General features: G+C 45.9%; 2 protein-coding genes across 11 annotated transcripts in view; one reads left to right on the top strand and one right to left on the bottom strand.

The window, feature by feature from the left end:
- Positions 1 to 17,949, bottom strand: part of LOC310705311 (uncharacterized protein) — a 145,288-nt gene that overhangs the window by 43,304 nt on the left and 84,035 nt on the right. The gene's annotated exons all lie outside the window — the stretch shown is intronic.
- FCHSD2 (FCH and double SH3 domains 2) overlaps positions 1 to 17,949 on the top strand; it is a 145,951-nt gene that overhangs the window by 105,053 nt on the left and 22,949 nt on the right. For all 10 annotated transcript variants that reach the window (XR_014525178.1, XR_014525179.1, XM_083499537.1 and 7 more), the window contains 2 exons: positions 3,661 to 3,777; positions 7,000 to 7,104. Coding sequence is in view for 8 of the 10 variants with exons in the window: in XM_083499537.1 (XP_083355663.1) it covers positions 3,661 to 3,777; positions 7,000 to 7,104 (222 nt within the window). In the remaining 2 variants the exon portion in view is untranslated. The remainder of the gene's footprint in view (positions 1 to 3,660; positions 3,778 to 6,999; positions 7,105 to 17,949) is intronic.

The raw sequence follows: 17,949 nt of genomic DNA, 5'->3' as shown, positions 1-17,949 counted from the left end.
CACAATATCCTTTTTGAGATGAGACGACCAGAACTATACCCAAATGCAGTCGCACCATAGATTATAAATTGTGATATTGGCAGTTTTATGATTATTGAGGAGCGTTTCATTATGCAACCCTGACAAAGGCCCAGTTACTATTTGTAAGTTCTACACAATTGCCTGTAGTTCTTTGATCTAATCTGTTTGAGAATCGGTATGTTAGTTACTAACCTGGCTGGTAGTTGTTGGCTTGCAGTGGGTCCAGAGGCCAGCTGGCTAGCCCTAGCTGGGTCGTGTCCTTCCAGCCATCCCACTGCGAAGACCCATCAGCCTCTGCTCCGACGTAAATCAGCAACCCAGGCTTCAAAGCCAGGGCAGACTATATTAGCAGAGCAAACTGCACACACAGAATAGGCGTGAGGCTTGTGGAAGTATACTACAACTACGAATTTATTAATCATAAATCAGGACAAAGAAACATGTCGTCTCTCTCTTTGTCTTCTCGGCAAAAGAAGCAAAAGCAAAAGCTATACACGCGATGGAAGTTCGCAGCAAACTGTGCTGGAATGTAAACAGACATGTGACATGTAATAATCCCATGTTTGCTCCTTAAGGTGGAATGGAATTTTCCAACAGTTTTGTCAAGCAGCCAAGCTGGTCTTTGGCTGAAGATGCTGTTAATGTTCATATCTGGGATCCCTAAACAGCATCTCACATTACGTTATAATGTCGTGGTCCCCAGTTTAGATTCTACTTTAGTGCTCCAGGCACAATTTCTGGCTTCCCTTGTTGCTGTTTGAGCAAACCATGCCGTTTTTTGGCATCACTTCCTATCTCAGGACGCCTGTCCATTCCCCTGCCTCCTTTTTTGATAGACAGTTATTCTACCACTTCTTAGGAGTAACACTCTTTTCAGGTAGGGTTCATCTGGCTAGATGGTTGCGCCACGGGACGGCTGATATTGTGCCATTTTGTGTACTTGAGTGCTCTCTTTTGCTTTCAAAGGCTGAAGGGTTTTTCAGAGCGCTTTCGCTGCAAGTCTCAAGGCAGAAAGTGAATCTATAATTAGCTCCGCTTTTTGGACTGTTGTTTGTCCTTTCAGGCCAAAATGGGGGAGGGTTTGTTTTCTTCCTCCTGGATGGAGTTGGAACTAAGATCCCGTAATAAACATTGGCACCATCTCAGCAAATACACATCCCTGCTGGAATTCAGTTAGTGTGGCTGAAGCCTATTTGAGCTTGTAGCCCACGCAAAAAAAGAGGGGCATTTCAAGAACTGTTGGAATTCTTACGTCAAGCAGGCCACAGCTGAATAACAATGGAATAGACCATTATGTGTCCTGTGTTTCGAGGCAGAAACATGTTGTTCCTGGCAAGTGAGCTGGCACAACATACCAGATTAGGCCATACCCACCAAAGTTTTCCCTGGAGCTGGAGAAATTTTCCTCATGGTGCACAAGACGTGTGATTGGTTGGTTGAAATAAATGGTCCAGCAAAATCTATAATCTTACAGAATAATAGGATTGATGAGCAAATCATGCAATTTTCTTGGTGGAACACTTCAAATAACCCAAGAATCTTACGGCGCTGAACCAATGTGTTGGCATTATGGCAACTGAATACCGTCCATTCCAGCAGAAACAACCAGCACAGCTACCCTTCAGGAAATGTATTGGCATGGTTTCTATTTTATTTCAGAGACAAGCCATATTTTCTTTGGCAGCTGACACTCAAAAGTGGCACACATCCTTTGTCGGCATCCGTCTGTCTTAAGAGTGTGCCTCTTAAGTGACAGCACTGAACTAGATGAACCCAAAGGTCTGACTTGTGGCTTCCTATGTAGGTGGTGAGAGAACTGAAGTCTTCTACAGTCTGGCCCCTTCTCCCAACACCAGGGTCTTTTCCAGGGAGTCTTCTCTTCTCATGAGGTGACCAACGTATTGGAGCCTCAGCTTCACGATCTGTCCTTCCAGTGAGCACTCAGGGCTGATTTCCTTAAGAATGGATAGGTTTGATCTTCTTGCAGTCCATGGGACTCTCAAGAGTCTCCTCCAGCACCAGAATTCAAAAGTATCCATTCTTCGGTGATCCATGGACAAAGACAACAGGTATAAAACATTAAGAAAAATTAATTAGTGGAACAACAGGGACACTAGTTGAAAGTCACCAGAAATACCCAAACTACCCTAGTGATGCAGTGGGTCCATGTGTCTGGCTGTTAACCAGAAGGGTGGTAGTTCAAGCCCATCCAGGGATGGCTGTGGGCTGGATTACTTCATTGCAGGGGATTGTACTAGATGACCCCCCTCCAACTCTGCAATCCTATGATTCTATCAATTTAGTTCTGAGACCTTTTTTTTTTAAGGAATAAAAATATCTGCCTGGTACTGAAAATATAAAAAGCAAGCCTCCCTGGCCAGGAGTGGGGGGGGGGGGAGAGAGAGAGAGAGAGAGAGAGAGAGAGAGAGATCCACTGGTGGGGTGGATAAGTGTGGGAAATGTCTGCTCCCCAGCTTCCTGCTACTGGGGCACCTTGCGGGAGGGCATCATCCGACAACATCTGTTGCTTAGGGGAGAGTTAGGAGATTTCTTATAGAACCTTTAAAGAGGAGACTGGAGCCATTCGTAAGTGTAGTTTGAAGGATTAAAGTGGCTAGCTCTTCGATTTTTCCCCAATAGACGTAAAAGTCCCTATTCACGGGGAAGGAGATAATGGGCACAATCTTCCTGCTTTAGAAGAACGTGCTTTTTTTTGCATCTCTGCAAGATGCTCTGATGAAAGAGAAGGGAGGAAACCAGCAACTGTTACAGTGGAGAGGATTGCCTCTCCTCAACTTCTGGACCACTTGTACTTTATATGGTTCTTTGGATGATGGAGACCTTTTCCGTTCTGTGACGTGCAGGAGCTCAGGGTTGAATGCATATCCCTTTATCATCCAGCCCACCCCGAACACCCCTGCTGTCGGCTTTTGCAAAACGGGGTTGTCCCATCATAGGACCGTTGCCTGTGATGCGAGAACCGTCCTGTAATGGTGCAAATAAAGCATTGCATGCGCTTGTCAGCTGCTGGTAATTTCTGGGGTGGGAGTGCGGATCAATACCTTGCTTTTGCCTCTATTAAATGCATGGGCTAGTTTGGTAAGTATTCAGGGTCTTTGTGAAATCATCTTTTGTTCATGTGCTCACCAATCTCGTGAAAGCTTATGAAACATTGGGAAACGCAATGCAGAATAAAGTTTAGATCTCAGCCCCCAAATTCCCTCTTTGCCTGAGGCATTTTGTCTGCTCTTTGTTTGGTTCCTCTGCTTCAGAAATTTATCGTATTAAAGATAATTCATTTTCACTTTACAGCAGCCTCTTTTTTAAAAAAAAAGAAAGAAAACAACCCGATCTTGCTTTTGAAAAGCATTAAAGAGCAAATTACACTGGTTACAGTTTTTTCATTTCCCCCATGACAAAACTCATGGACAGACGGCAGGGCTTTTTCTGTGTTTGAAATTTGCTTGTTATGTTCAGCTTCATATAACAAGAATCTGGGAAAAGCCCTTTTGCGAAGTCTTGTAAGTGAGTTAAATAACATTTTTCGGATGGCTACATAAACGAGGATGTCACAGGTGGGAAGGCCAGACCCAGGAAATCCCCTCACTCACTTTCCTTCCTTGTATGTGTGTGTTTCAGAGTAGACAACTGGAATCTGAGACCGGAACGACAGAAGAGCACAGTCTGAACAAGGAAGCGCGAAAATGGGCGACGCGTGTGGCAAGAGAGCACAAAAACATTATTCACAGTCAACGGGTAGGTTGAAAACAAATAAGATTATTGGTGGCTTCTTACCTGTCCTGTTCATCCAGCCACCTTGGTGAAGGATTACACCTCTCATATTCCATTTCACAGCATCTGTCATTCCATGAGGAAAGGAAACAGCTTCCTTGGTATACCGTATTTTTCACTCCATAAGGCGCACCGGACCATAGGGCGCACCTAATTTTTAGAGGGGGAAATCAAGGGGGGATCTTATTTCCCCCCCCCCCAGCCAAAAAGAGCAGCGTACAGGCTGTGCACAGCCTGTCCGCTTCTCCCAGAGCTCCTCTTTAGCCGCGCGCAACCTCTCCCTGCCGGAGGGGTTGCGCGCGGCTATGGCACAAGCCAAGACAGTGAGTGGGTTGGATCCCGCTCGCTGTCTTGGCTTCCTCTGTAGCTGCGTGCAACCTCTCCAGCCGGGAGAGGCTGTGCGGGGCTAAAGAAGCCATAGCCGCGTCCATCCTCTCCCTGCCGGAGGGGCTGCGCGCGGCTATCCCTGAAGCCTTCCGAGCGCAGCGCGAGTTCCCGCTGTGCTCCTCAGGCTTCGGGTTCCTTTTGCTGAAGCCAGGAGAGCAAGACTCTCCTGGCTTCAGCGAAAGGAACCTGAAGCCTCCAGAACGCAGCGGGAACTCACGCTGCGCTCCAAAGGCTTCAGGCGGCTATCCCTGAAGCCTGGAGAGCAAGAGGGGTCGGTGCGCACTGATGCTTCTCGCTCTCTAGGCTTCAACAAAAGCAACGCAAAGCCTCCGGAGCGCGGAGGGAGTGCTCCCTCTGTGTTTCGGAGGCTTCGCATTGCTATCGCTGAAGCCAAGGAGCCTGCATTCGCTCCATAGGATGCACACACCTTTCCCCTTAACTTTTGGAGGGGGTAAAGTGCATCCTATAGAGCGAAAAATACGGTATATATTCCATCCTATGGCATCCCACGTAACTCTGGTTTTGGCCTTGTTTGCACTGAGAGAGTTCTTTGTTCCACATTGTCCCAATAGATCACCTTGTTCTTCAAAGTGCTTTAACTGGGATGTGTGATAATTAACATGTGATAATTACTCTCAGTCATGTTGGCTATGTTTTAAAGGGGCTTGCCTTTGCCAGAGTTGTCTCTTTTGTTTATTAGTTGTGTGCTGCCACACTACGCTGCAACGTTACCTTGCCAAGATGTTTCGTTTTTAAGGACAGTCCAAATTAGAGGTCTCTGGTTCATTTGCAAATCTATGTCCTTGTCAGTTCGCACCAGGAAGGCCTATATGACATTTAGGATTCTGAGAGGTGGTTCTCCTTTTGGTTTTTCAATCCCCTAATTTGTGTAGCTTCCAAGTAGCTTCAGGAAACATTACATGGTACTACCTGTATGCATCGCTGAGGGAAAAAAGTAGTTCTCCAAATATGCAAAGCAGTAGCTTTATACTGGTATAAATCTCAATTCTATTCGGACTCTTGTATGTGCTGTTACACACACATTTGTTTTAAAAACAAGCCTACAAGGTTTGGTTTTTATGTAAGCAAGACAACATGGGTAAAAGCTTGTACCTGAGAGGACATAGAATTGGAAACAAATAAATACTTCCCTCAATGTATCGTCATCTTCTATGTCTTCCTTCAGTTGTCCTTACCTTACAAGTCTGTCATTTAAAATAATCCTTATTTATTTTACAAAATTTATTTTAACGGCTTGCATACTGCTCACTCAAAGACCTCGTAAGCCACCAACAATAAGAGAGCAATTCACATCGCAAATAATTGACCCAAGTGCTCTCCTGCACTCTTTCCATAAATCGTTTACATTTGCAGACATCTATTTTTATATATTCATGGTACTGGAACCACACCTCTTTTCCTACATTTAAGGCTGCACTTTTGTCAATTTTTGTTTGCATTTTGTTTGAGAAGCAAGCAGAGACACTGCCCATATCTAAGCAATTGTATTTGAGTGGAAATGTCTAGATCAAAGGGTTATACAGTGGTGCCCCGCAAGACGAATGCCTCGCAAGACGGAAAACCCGCTAGACGAAAGGGTTTTCCGTTTTTCAATGCGCTTCGCAGGACAAATTTCCCTATGGGCTTGCTTCGCAAGATGAAAATGCCTTGCGAGTCTTGAGATTTTTTTTCGCTCCCCCCCTTTTTCTAAGCCGCTAAGCCTTTAATAGCCTTTTAGCAGCTAAGCCGCTAAGCCTTTAATAGCCGCTAATCTGCTAATAGGGCTTCTTCGCAAGACGAAAAAACCGCTAGACGAAGATACTCGCGGAATGGATTAATTTCGTCTTGCGAGGCACCACTGTATCCTTAATTCTCCTTTCCTCCCTCTTCTCCCCAAGGGGGTGGGCAGGGAAAATCTTGGTACTCTGTAGCATGGCTGTGACATTGCTGTTTAAATTTATAAACAAAGCCAGCTGAGTGAGAAAGTTTCCAAGTTTCTTCCTTTCTTTTCCTCCTGATCTCTTGGAAAGACACCAGTCAGAGTAGGAAAAGTGCATGGCTTGGAACGTCCACCCTTACAGCATTAGAAATCAGAGCAAGCTCTGGCTCTTTTAGTTGTTTGTGCTGTGAGTTGTGGTTTGCATAAAATACAAGCTCTGTTTGGTTCAGCACGGGCAAAGGCACCGCTGTCTTAAGCAACCATGAGATGTGTGGACCTAGATCTGGGTTCAAATGCGAATGTGTAAAGTGAGCAGCATTAAAGGATGCGTGTCTGGTTAATTCTTCTTCTTCTTCTTCTTCTTCTTCTTCTTCTTCTTATTATTATTATTATTATTATTTATTTGTATCCCACCCTCCCTGGCCAAGGCCAGGCTCACAGCGGCTAACATCATAACAATATGCATAAAAACAGACATCAATTGATTAAAATACCTCTTAAAATTAATTCAGACAAGTTAAAATCTGGGCAGGTGGCAATTATCAGGTTGGAATTGAGAGTGGTTGATATTTGCCAGGGCCAACTGTTTCCACTGATCACACGAGGACCTGTGAGTGGGTTGGGGGCCTCCTTCGGGCTTGTTTTATACAAAGGAAAGTAAATCAAACTGCATAAGGGAGAGCAGCAAAGAATTCTCTTCTTCCCATTTGTAAATCAGGATGGCTGTCCGCCTGTTAAAGCCTTGCAAAGGAAGAGCTTCTGCGCGAGGTTTGAAGCGACGCTTCATATCCCTTCCAGAAACAACAGTTCAATTAAAAACACACCAAATGTTTTCCCCCTCCCCTTCCTGTTTTTGGCAGACTCTGGAAGAATTAGAATGCCACGGGTCTGTGGTGTCTGAGCAGAGCAGAGCAGAACTGGAACAGAAGATAGACGAAGCCAGAGAGAACATCCGCAAAGCCGAGGTGAGAGGAATGTTAGCTCCAGCCTTATCTCTGATGGTTTAGGGCAGCGGCTCAGATTGCAGCAGCTAGTGGGTCGTCTTGCACCAGCAGTACATTAATTTTTTTAGCAGTTTTCTCGTTGTGTGTGCAGCAGCTTAGAACATGCAAAAGGGTTCCTAAAATCTGTTTTAGATTGATAAAATGCAGAATAAACATGAGGCTGTGAGGAGAGGAAATAGCTCTCTTCCCCCCCAACCCCCCCCCCAAACCGGGCAGTGTTGTGTTAAGGGTATGGTCACTGATTCAAGACACCTGTTGGCAAAAACAAGAACTGATGCTGCCAGGTTTCTTGGCTGAATGGGCTGCAGTAATTAAAGCAGCCGAGGGGAGGACTCCAATTACGTCAGTGATGTTAACTCCCAGGTAGTTTTGACAACTCCTCCATCTCCAACTCCTCGAAAGATTCCATCAACGGTGTCTCCGGAAAATTTTACACATCCCTTGGGAAGACAGGTGAATGAATGCCAGTGTACTGGAAGAAGCAAAGATCACCAGTGTCAAAGCAATGATTCTTCAACATCAACTTCGTTGGACTGGTCATGTTGTGCGGATGCCTGATGATCGTCTTCCAAAGCAACTACTCTATTCGGAACTTAAAAATGGAAAGCGTAATGCTGGTGGTCAACAAAAGAGGTTTAAAGACTCACTCTAGGCAAATCTTTTAAAATGTAGTATAAACACCGACAACTGGGAAACACTGGCCTGCGAGCGCTCCAGTTGGAGAACAGCCTTTACCAAAGGTGTAATGGGCTTTGAAGACACTCGAACTCAGGACACAAGGGAGAAATGTGCTAGGAGGAAGGCACACTTGGCAAATCCACACCGTGATCAACTCCCGCCCAGAAACCTGTGTCACCTCCGTGGAAGGATGTGTGGATCCAGAATTGGCCTCCACAGTCACTTACAGACTGATTGTTAAAACTGTGTCTATGGAAGACAATCTTACTTGGCTACGAGAAGAAGATTGGGTACAAATTGCTACTGGAAAGGAAATTAAAAAAAAAAAACTTCCCCATGCTTTACCACCTAACATTTATCTGAGTTGAGTCTGTGTCTTGCCAGTGACAGTTCTCTTTTTACTGATCCTCAATCATGCTTCACATGTGTCGTCCTCTCTGAAATCCTGCAGCCTTTGTCTGTGTGTGTGTGTTGCATCTCAGTGCCTGGGCCTATCCTGGTGCTGGCATATTTTTTGCTGCTAACTTTTCACCTCAGTGCCGACGTTTGCGTGGTTTTCAGCACATATTAATAGAGTCTAAAATTAACCTAGTCTGTTTTGGGGAGAAAATGAGGAAATCAATGAGAAAATGATTTCACACCTTCAGTAAGGCAAAGCAGCTGCTGCTGACATGTGCCTTAGTGCAGAAAACCTTTGTGAGGGAGGAGGAGAGTGCAAAAGTATTGAATGTCGACTTTTCCCCTCAAAAAAGAACGTAAGGGCCCTGCTTGGAACAGACCAAAGAATCTGGTTCCATATGCTGCCAAGAAGCCCATAAGCAGGTCGTAATAATAATAATAATAATAATAATAATAATAATAATAATTATTATTATTATTATTATTATTATTTTATTATTTATACCCCACCCATCTGGCTGAGTTTCCCCAGCCACTCTGGGCGGCTCCCAATCAGTGTTAAAAACAGTACAGCGTTACATATTAAAAACTTCCCTGAACAGGGCTGCCTTAAGATGTCTTCTGAATGTCAGGTAATTATTTATCTCTTTGACATCTGATGGGAGGGCGTTCCACAGGGCAGGCGCCACTACCGAGAAGGCCCTCTGTCTGGTTCCCTGTAGCCTCAGAAAACAAGGGTTTCTTTTTACTGTTTTTGCAAATTGTGAACATCCACCATGCCTCTGTTTCTTTTCTCCTTTTTTTTTTTTTGGCATCTGTCTGTCTCGAGACACAATGCAGTGTACCTCCAGGGGTGAAATCAAACTACTGGAGAATCACAGCGACTGCTGTGGCTGCAGAGACTGGTAGCTCCTAACTGCTGCCTCCTGCGTTGTTTTTGCTGATTTAACAGCACGAAAGTGACCTCTCTGGAATTCAAGCCTGGGCAGAGTGTCTGTAGGTCCTGGGCTTCCCACACAACGACCCACCTCTCGGCCGCACTGATGAGGTCCAAAGAAGAGCAGGACATTTGGCACCAGCTTGGCTGCAGGAGTTGCTGGAAGGAGGCCTACAAGGCACCATCCAACCATCTTAGGGACTCCACTCTGGATTTGTGTAGAGTTTGACTCCTTAGCCTTTTCTTCTCCCAAAGATGTCCCATAGGGCAGCTGGTATGGGTTTTCCCTCTGGGTTTGCTCCCATAGCCTTTCTCAGGAATGGGTATAGCTGCAAGGCAGCAGAGATTTAGGTTCAGAGTTTTCCTTCTCCTAGGTGGGCTCCCATCCGAGGTTGATGGGCCCCATCTGCCCCACATTTCCCTCTACAGCTCGTGCAGAAACCACCTTCTTGACTGTGGGATCCACTCTTGGTCTCATCCATTCAATCTGCCTGTCTTCACATGCAGGGAAAGTCCCTAACTCACTGAGGGTTTGAGAGACCCTCACTTGGTGTAGCTGGTCAGTTGAAGCTGGGCTGTGGTCTTACCTCTCTTCAGTACATTACTGCTTTTTATCTTCCAGTGTAGATCATGGTTTCTGTGGCAGGCCCTTTTTGTTGCATGAGTTTTGGGAGTGTTTGCCTCCCATGTACAATGATAAAAATGCTGTGTGCTGAGTAAACCTTATTTGTGTTATAATAAATGGGTTTCCACCAAAGCTGTCATGGGTTACCTGCTAACTTGTGGAACAAGTAAATATTTGTAAGGGGAAATGGCTGGAAAAATCCACTACAGCACTTGCAAAACAGCTGCTAGTAGCTGTTTATGGTTGGACTTTATTTCGTTTCTGCATAGTGCTGTTTTTCTGCATGGATCTGTTCAGACAAAATAATGAACTGTCCTGCTTTTTGTGAAGTACTTGGCTTCCCATAGTTTAATATTTAGGCAAATCCAGGCTTAACAGAATTTCAGGTGTTATTTTTCCGCTAGTAAATCATCTCCTAGGAATGTTCAACTGAGTCATGTTACTGGTCAATTATGTTCAGAGATGCACATGCCTAAAATTAGATGTCCAGTCTCACCAAAGCCATAATACTGCTTTTATGAAATCTGCTTTTAAAACATTCCGAGGAGCCTTGCTGCATTAAGTAGCTAAAAATGATGTGTTCACCTGTACATTGATGGAGGAGTGTTGGTTTGCCAAGCTTCTTTGATCAGAAGCTGAGGAGTAGCGTCGGGTTAATTGACTTGGCAATGTTGATTTTTCACTAAATTCCAGAATATAATGACAGTTAACATTTCCTGTGAATGGTGACCTTCACCAAACTTGGATACAAATTATAGCATCGATGCAAAAGTAACTAAACTAACATCACCCACCAGATTATAGAAGGCCTGGCAAAATCTTGCCTGGAGACTACTTTTTAAAAAACAAACTTCCCCTGTTTCTGCTTACGCATAAGTATATATTGTGCAACATTCACTTAGCAATCTTGTGTGTGTCCGTATATTTTAATAAATCACTAAGTGCAGGAAGCCAGTTCATGTTTTTTCCCCAGATAATCACTTCAGAAAACTGAAGAGCTCTGCTGTCCTGTTCTATCCCTGCTCCGGCTTCTGGAAGTTATCCGTGTAGCTTTTGCAGACATCAGCATCTCTTTCCAGCTCTGGGAAACAATTTTCCCTCTCCTGAACATTTGCCATCACATATCTGCCCCACAGCACTGCTGGAACAGGCCTCCAGCACCTATTTTGCTGTTTTGTGCTGATTTGCTGGAATAGACAATGGAATATTGTGTCCTAAGGACTTGAATCAGCTGGTGCAGTAGTTTTTAGCATTCACTTGCAATGCAGGGTTGGGTCAACCTGCAGTCCTCAGCCTAATTCCAAACACAGCCTGCAAGCGATTGGCTCAGGCTTGTGGCAGCATCAGTCTGTCCATCACCCCACAGCTTGCTGGGCAAGAAGGTAGAGATGCGGAAAGACAAGGGTATGGGGACACACTGGCCACGGTGATCTGTGGCAGGTTACCCTACAGGAAAGACCCTCTTTCAGAAGAAAGGTTGCTGCTGTTGTCCTATTATCCTTAGTCTTTTCCACTGAAACCTCTGAAGAGACCCAAAACTGGAAGGAGCTTTGCTGTATCAGGGGTTATGCAGTAGCAAGGTGAACAATAGATTTTATGAAAGCCCATTTGTGTTGGAAAAAAAGAGGCCACCTTATTGCAAGTCAGGTCAGTCCATCTAGCCCAGTGACAGGCAGTGACTCCCAAGGGTTGCAGGTGGGGGTCTTTTCCCAGCCCTGCTTAGAGATGCCTGGGATTAAACCTGGGACCTGCAGAGCAGGTGGTCGGCCGCTGAGCTGCAGCCTCCCCACCATGACTGATCTTTTACCACAAGGCGCAGCTGCTGTGGATTATTTGGGACAAATTCTGGCATTTGAGCAGAGCAAAGGCAAGCCTGCCAGTGCTCCAGGTGGATGGAGTGCAAGCCCAAGGAGAAGTAGTGGAATCTTCTGCAAAGTGCAGGGGAGCCCATGGAAAGTGCATTGGGGTTATTGGAAAGGACTGTAGCTCACTGCTAGAGGACACGCTTTATATGAAAAAGTCCTCAGGTTCAGTTTCCAGGTAGTTCTGGGGAATTCTGGTTCCTGAAACTCTGGAGAACTGCTTCCAACTAGTTCAGTTGACAGTACTGAACTAGATAAACCCAAAGGTCTGACTTGTGGCTTCCTATGTAGATGGTGTAAAAAGCAGAGACATCACCTTGCTGACAAAGGTCCATATAGTTAAAGCTCTGGTTTTCCCAGTAGTGATGTATGGAAGTGAGAGCTGGACCGTAAAGAAGGCTGGTTGCTGAAGAATGAATACTTTTGGATTATGGTGCTGGAGGAGACTCTTGAGAGTCCCATGGACTGCAAGAAGATCAAACGGATCCATTCTGAAGGAATCAGCCCCGAGTGCTCACTGGAAGGACAGATCCTGAAGCTGAGGCTCCAATACTTTGGCCACCTCATGAGAAGAGAAGACTCCCTGGAAAAGACCCTGATGTTGGGAAAGATGGAGGGCACAAGGAGAAGGGGACGACAGAGGACGAGATGGTTGGACAGTGTTCTCAAAGCTACCAGCATGAGTTTGACCAAACTGCGGGTGGCAGTGGAAGACAGCAGTGCCTGGCATGCTCTGATCCATGGGGTCACAAAGAGTCGGACATGACTAAATAACAACAAATGTAGATGGTGAGAGAACTGAAGTCTTCTACAGTCTTGCTCTAAGGAGGTGACAGAACTGACGGTAGCTCACTGTGACGACTTTGCAAAGCATTTTGAGGATAAAGTTGCTTGCATCCACTGGGACCTTGGCTAATTAAATGATCTATGGCCTTTTAAAGTGGGGAGGGAGGTATTGGTTTTGTTTGTAACTATGGTATATATTTTTCAGCTTTTAAAAATGCAAACAGTCCTGTGATCCTCAGATAAAGGGCAATATAATTTTTACAGCAACAATATTCCTTGGCACATAGGTTGGTGTAGAAAAGATTACCTGAGGATAGAAAGTTGTGACAAATAGTGTGTTAAACTAGGGCTTTAGGAAATCAGACTGGGGAGGTCTAATTTCTTGTAGACAATGAAATTCAGTTTTTAATTTTGATTGTAAGTGGAAGAGGGTAGACTAGAAATGCCGAAGGAGAATCTCCCCACCCCTTTGCGAACTCATTCTCCTCTTACTTCATGAGAGGTTCAAAGTAATTATTAATGTTACAAGTTCTGTCCAAAAATGTTTCATCTTAACAGGTTAGGATGCAATGTAACTATTGTTACTGTTTTCCTTTCCTTCTGGAACATATTTTTCTGCTTCTGTTGCAAACTAATGATTCTGAGAATTATGCTGACAGGAAAGGACAGTTTAGACGGTTTCCTTGTAACATGCTTCATTGTTTTAACTCGTTACCCTGAGGCTTGCTTAATAACAGGAAAGAGGGGCAGGCCCCACACTAGACCAGTGTGGGCTCACCTTGAACTGGCTGTGCAACCTCTAATCTTCTGGTCCGAATTCAGGATGCTGATACCAGGGCTGTCTTAAGCATATGCGGCGCTGGGGTACAAAGATCTGCCTGGTGCCCCCTCCCCGGTTGCCAAGTCCCAGGCGCGCAGCAGGGCGGAGCCAGCCAGCCGCCTCAGCATCTCACTGGCTCAGTCGCCCCAAACTCACGGCACTGAGATGCCCGCAACAGAAGAGTCCTCCGCGGCGCTCCAACCGATGGGCGGGCCCTTCCCCAGACTCAACTCTTGGGCCCCGGACTCTCGGCCTGGTGCCCCTGAGAGCCCAGCGCCCAGGTGCCCCACACCCCTAGAGCATATGGGTAAGACGGCCCTGGCTGATACTTTCCTTTAAAGCAAGTTTGGGGAAACTGTGACCCATCAGAGTCATTGGGTCGCAGTTCCCACCTCACTGATCATTGGCCAAGCTTAGCAGGGGCTGATGGGAGTTGGAGTCTTAGCAACATTTAGATGGGCACAGATACCCCCCCTTGCTTTAAAGCTTTACCTGGCCATGTTCTGATATATTTAAAGGGTGTGCCTTCACCAGTTTGATCCTTCCCACTATTTGAGATCTGAGGATTTATCTGTTTTCAGGCTTGCTCTGCTGGAGCATGCAGCAGGCAGCGCTTTCTCTGTGGTTGTTCCCACGCTCTGGGTTGCCATCTTCGGTGAGAGATGTGGGTGACCTCACAGTTTTTTAGCTTTAAGTGGAGACTGTTTCTTTTTTTAAACAATCCTGCTGCCAACATAACGGCTTCCGCTGGTGGAGCTTGCATTTTTACACTGGGGTTTTATACTGATTGTGCCACTTTGTAAGGGGTGTTTAAAACTGTGTTTCTGTGGTGGAAGTGTGTTGGTTCTTCTCCACCTGAGGTACCACTTCTCCTAGTAGATTATCAGTCTTGCACATGCACAGAAGAGACCGGCAACGTTCTCAGCCTGCGGCAGCTCCCCTTAACATAGTCCATGCTGTGCTATCTTACCAGATCCTTGTTTCCTCTTCCTGCCTTCGATTGGATCCTCGGTGTCAGGGGACTGCCTGGGAAGGGAAGGGAGACAGAGGGGCAGTTGGGATACAGGGGCCCTCCGAAAATCTTGCGAAGCAGTTCCTCTTCCTGCAGTGGGGAAATCCATACCTCCAGTGGGGAAGAGGGGAAGGGACCAGAGGATGCTCCTGGGAGCCCCAGCGCCGCACCTCAACAGTCTTAGGGTGGGGAAAGCCACACCTCCTGGGTAAAGGAGGGGAAAGGGCTAGAGGAGGATGCTGGGAGCCTCAGCACCACTCCTGGCCAAGCCAGCCAGGAGGGAAGCACGCCTCTTCCGTCGCCCACCTTGCGCAGAGGTGTAAAACGCAAAGAAGGAAGGAAAAGGCTGGGGGTGACTAAGCTCTTATGTTGGGGGAGGACCCAGAAACGACCACTCCCGGATTCTGCTAGCGATCGAGGCAGACATGAACTTGTGGTTCTGCACTGTAAATAGTTTTGCACCAAAATAAAACCTGTAAAAGACAGGTCGGAGTCCTGACTGGTTACTCGCGAGCAACCACCATTGCCATCTGACACTCGGCATTTTAATACAAGTTGAAGGCAAACGGTGTGTGGGCACACATTCGCTGTCGCATGAGAGAATTTTGATTTCCCGTTTGAGAAATTTGCCCGTGAGAATCGGCATCTGTGGCATTAAATCATTAATCCGACGGTTCGGCGATAAGCAACGTTGCCTGAGCGGCTGTGATGCAGAAACCTTTTCCTGGTTCAGTAGCCGTGCTCTTTCCCACAGAAACGCTGCCCTGAACTCTTGCTCCCATCATCCACTCCCCTATTCCCTCCTTCCAATCCTTAATAGGAGTATAACCTGGTTTTTTTACATGGTGTATTCCAGTGCCTTTTAGTTTGCTGTTCTTGTTGAAAAATACATGCTTGTCACTGTCAGGCCTTGCAAATTGGGGTCAACGAAGTGGGAACCTTTCTTCCCCCACCCCCTCTGATTCAAGGGTACGCTACTATGAAGTCTGCTTCCCACGGAACGTTCAAGCGATGCTGGATTGGTCTCGTGAGTCACTTCCTTGTCTAAATCATCACATGGAAAGAGTTGTTGTTGTTGTTTCCTACTATTTCTGGAAGGAATGGTGCGCACTGGCAAGCTGCTCCCAAACCAGCAGTATACCTTTAACCCTTATGCAGACATCCTGCCGCCACGTGTCAGATTTGATGGGGATCGTGTCCCGCCTCACCTGACATCCGTGAACGGTGCTCCTCCATCCTGTAGTGAAGATCACACAAGTAGGGTCCTCTTTTGATAACCTCTAGACTTCTTGTCCCATGTGAAATCCAACATGTGGGTATACAGGGTAGAGGACCAAGGCAACATTCAGTGCATTGTATACAGAGTGGCGAAGGGACGCGGGTGGCCAAGGGACATGGGTGGCGCTGTGGGTTAAACCGCTGAGCCTCTAGGGCTTGCCGATCGGAAGGTCGGCGGTTCGAATCCCCACAACAGGATGAGCTCCCGTTGCTTGGTCCCTGCTCCTGCCAACCTAGCAGTTTGAAAGCACATCAAAGTGCAAGTAGATAAATAAGTACCTCTCCTGCGGGAAGGTAAACGGCGTTTCCATGTGCTGCTCTGGTTTCGCCAGAAGTGGCTTAGTCATGCTGGCCACATGACCCGGAAGCTGTACGCCGGCTCCCTCAGTCAATAAAGCAAGATGGGTGCCGCAACCCCAGAGTCGGCCACGACTGGACCTAATGGTCAGGGGTCCCTTTACCTTTATATGTAGTGGGGGGATATCTGCACGGGGCTTGGGCTTTAGTTAAAGGCAGTGGTGTGTTGTAGGGTTCACAGTTTGCTCTCTGTGGGAACCCTTCGTTTTTATTTCGTAGATAAATCAAGGTGGTATATAGGGAGTGTCAACAACACTTACGCAACATTCATCAAGGAAAGAACACTGAAGTTTTCTGGAATAACATTTCTGTTGAGATACAATGGGTGCCTCACTTTCCAGAAACAATTGAAGACATTTTTGTTCCTACAGACTTTCCCTGTCGGATGAATGGGTCCACTTGCTAGGGTTTTAGCCTTGTTTTAAATGTATTTGTTGCTTTTGTGTTTTTAACTCCTGTGTGTAAATCACCTTGAGATGGTGTTTTAGAAAGCAATGAATGAATGAATTGTGGCAATAATTTTTTCTCAAGAGGTTGAGGTATCGTGGGCAAGGTATCCCAAACACTGCCCACCCAAGGATAACATTGCAGTAAATGTCCTAGTTTCGCAATCCTTTTCTGGGCCACTTCTGGGCCATCTCATTGAACTTCGGGCATATTTGAGAGAAGTCCTTCCAGACTGCTTTGGTGTATTTAAAGTTTCCGGAGAGATGGTGTAGTAGTGGCAGTGAGCAATGAGATGGGTACAGTAATGTGTGAAAATTGTTCCTTAGTCTTTGAGTTTGAAAAGCAAGGGATGTTTGCTCTCTTCTGCTTTCTGAAGCTTTCAACAGCTTTGCTTTAAGGTTTTGACAGCATTTGAAACTGCCTTACATTGAGATCAGGCTATTTGTCCATCTAGCCAAGTAATGGCAGCTGCTCTCCACGGTCTCAGGCACAGAGAGAGAGGTCTTCCCCAGCCCCGCTATAGAGTTCCTTTTAGCTGGGCCATACCAGAGATTCAACACAGACCCTCTGTATGCAAATCATATTCTTAACCACTGAACTGAAGCCCTCAAACCACCAGCAGGTCTCAGAATTCTGAGCTTGTATTATTCAGCTTTTATTTTTCTATATGCAGGGGGGGGTTTGCACAGAGCTATTTTTTAAGAGCTACCTTCAAACCAAACAACAACTGATAGTAAATGTGTAAGTCCGAAAGGGTGGCTGTGATCATGAATCTATACATCTCCCCCGGCACACACTGTTTTATTTGTATTGTAACATACTGTTGAATCATATGATGAAGGGCAATCTAGAAATCATTTTCTGAATAAGTAGAATATTTTGGCAAATGCTTCCATAACTCTGTACTACAGATGCTGCAGAATGAAATTTATTTATTAGATTTCTGTTGCTCCCCATCTCCCTTTAGTTGAGATATCTGCATTGCCAGGGGGTTGGACTGGATGACCCTCTGGGCCCCTTGTTACTCTGCAACTCTATGATTCCCAAAGGAGCCCGGGGTGGCAAGCAACCGAGCAGGAGAACGAAACAATAAATAAAAGACTTATTTAAATCAGCCCTTTAAAAGCAGTCACAACACCCTCGCAGCTAATCATTTCAAGATTACCAGGGACAGTCTCTTTTAGCCATCAAATGCCTGAATGAACAGGAGTGTTTTTAAATTCCTCCTGAATGCTAATAATGAGGGAGGCAGGTGCAGCTCGCCAAGGAGGGTGTATTCCACAAAAGGTGGAATTGCCACCGTTAAGGCTCTGTTACGGGTCAGCGCCACTCAGCACTGGCACCACGGGCAGGACCTTTGCTGCTAATCGAAGGGCCCAAAATGGTGGGTGGGAGGGAGAACAACTCTTTTAAGTACTTCATTCAAAACCTTTTAGGTACTTCATTCAAAACCTGTTTAGGGAAGCTTTCAATGTTTGATGTACTATGGTTACAGATAGGTAGCCGTGTTGGTCTGCCATAGTCAAAATAAAAAATTCCTTCCAGTAGCACCTTAAAGACCAACTAAGTTAGTTCTTGGTATGAGCTTTCGTGTGCACTGAAGAA

The sequence above is a fragment of the Podarcis liolepis genome (assembly GCF_965112155.1).
Source record: "Podarcis liolepis genome assembly, chromosome: 4".
NCBI classification, from domain to species: domain Eukaryota; kingdom Metazoa; phylum Chordata; class Lepidosauria; order Squamata; family Lacertidae; genus Podarcis; species Podarcis liolepis.
Note: the sequence above shows the minus strand (reverse complement) of the source record. Positions and strands in the feature narration are given on the sequence as shown.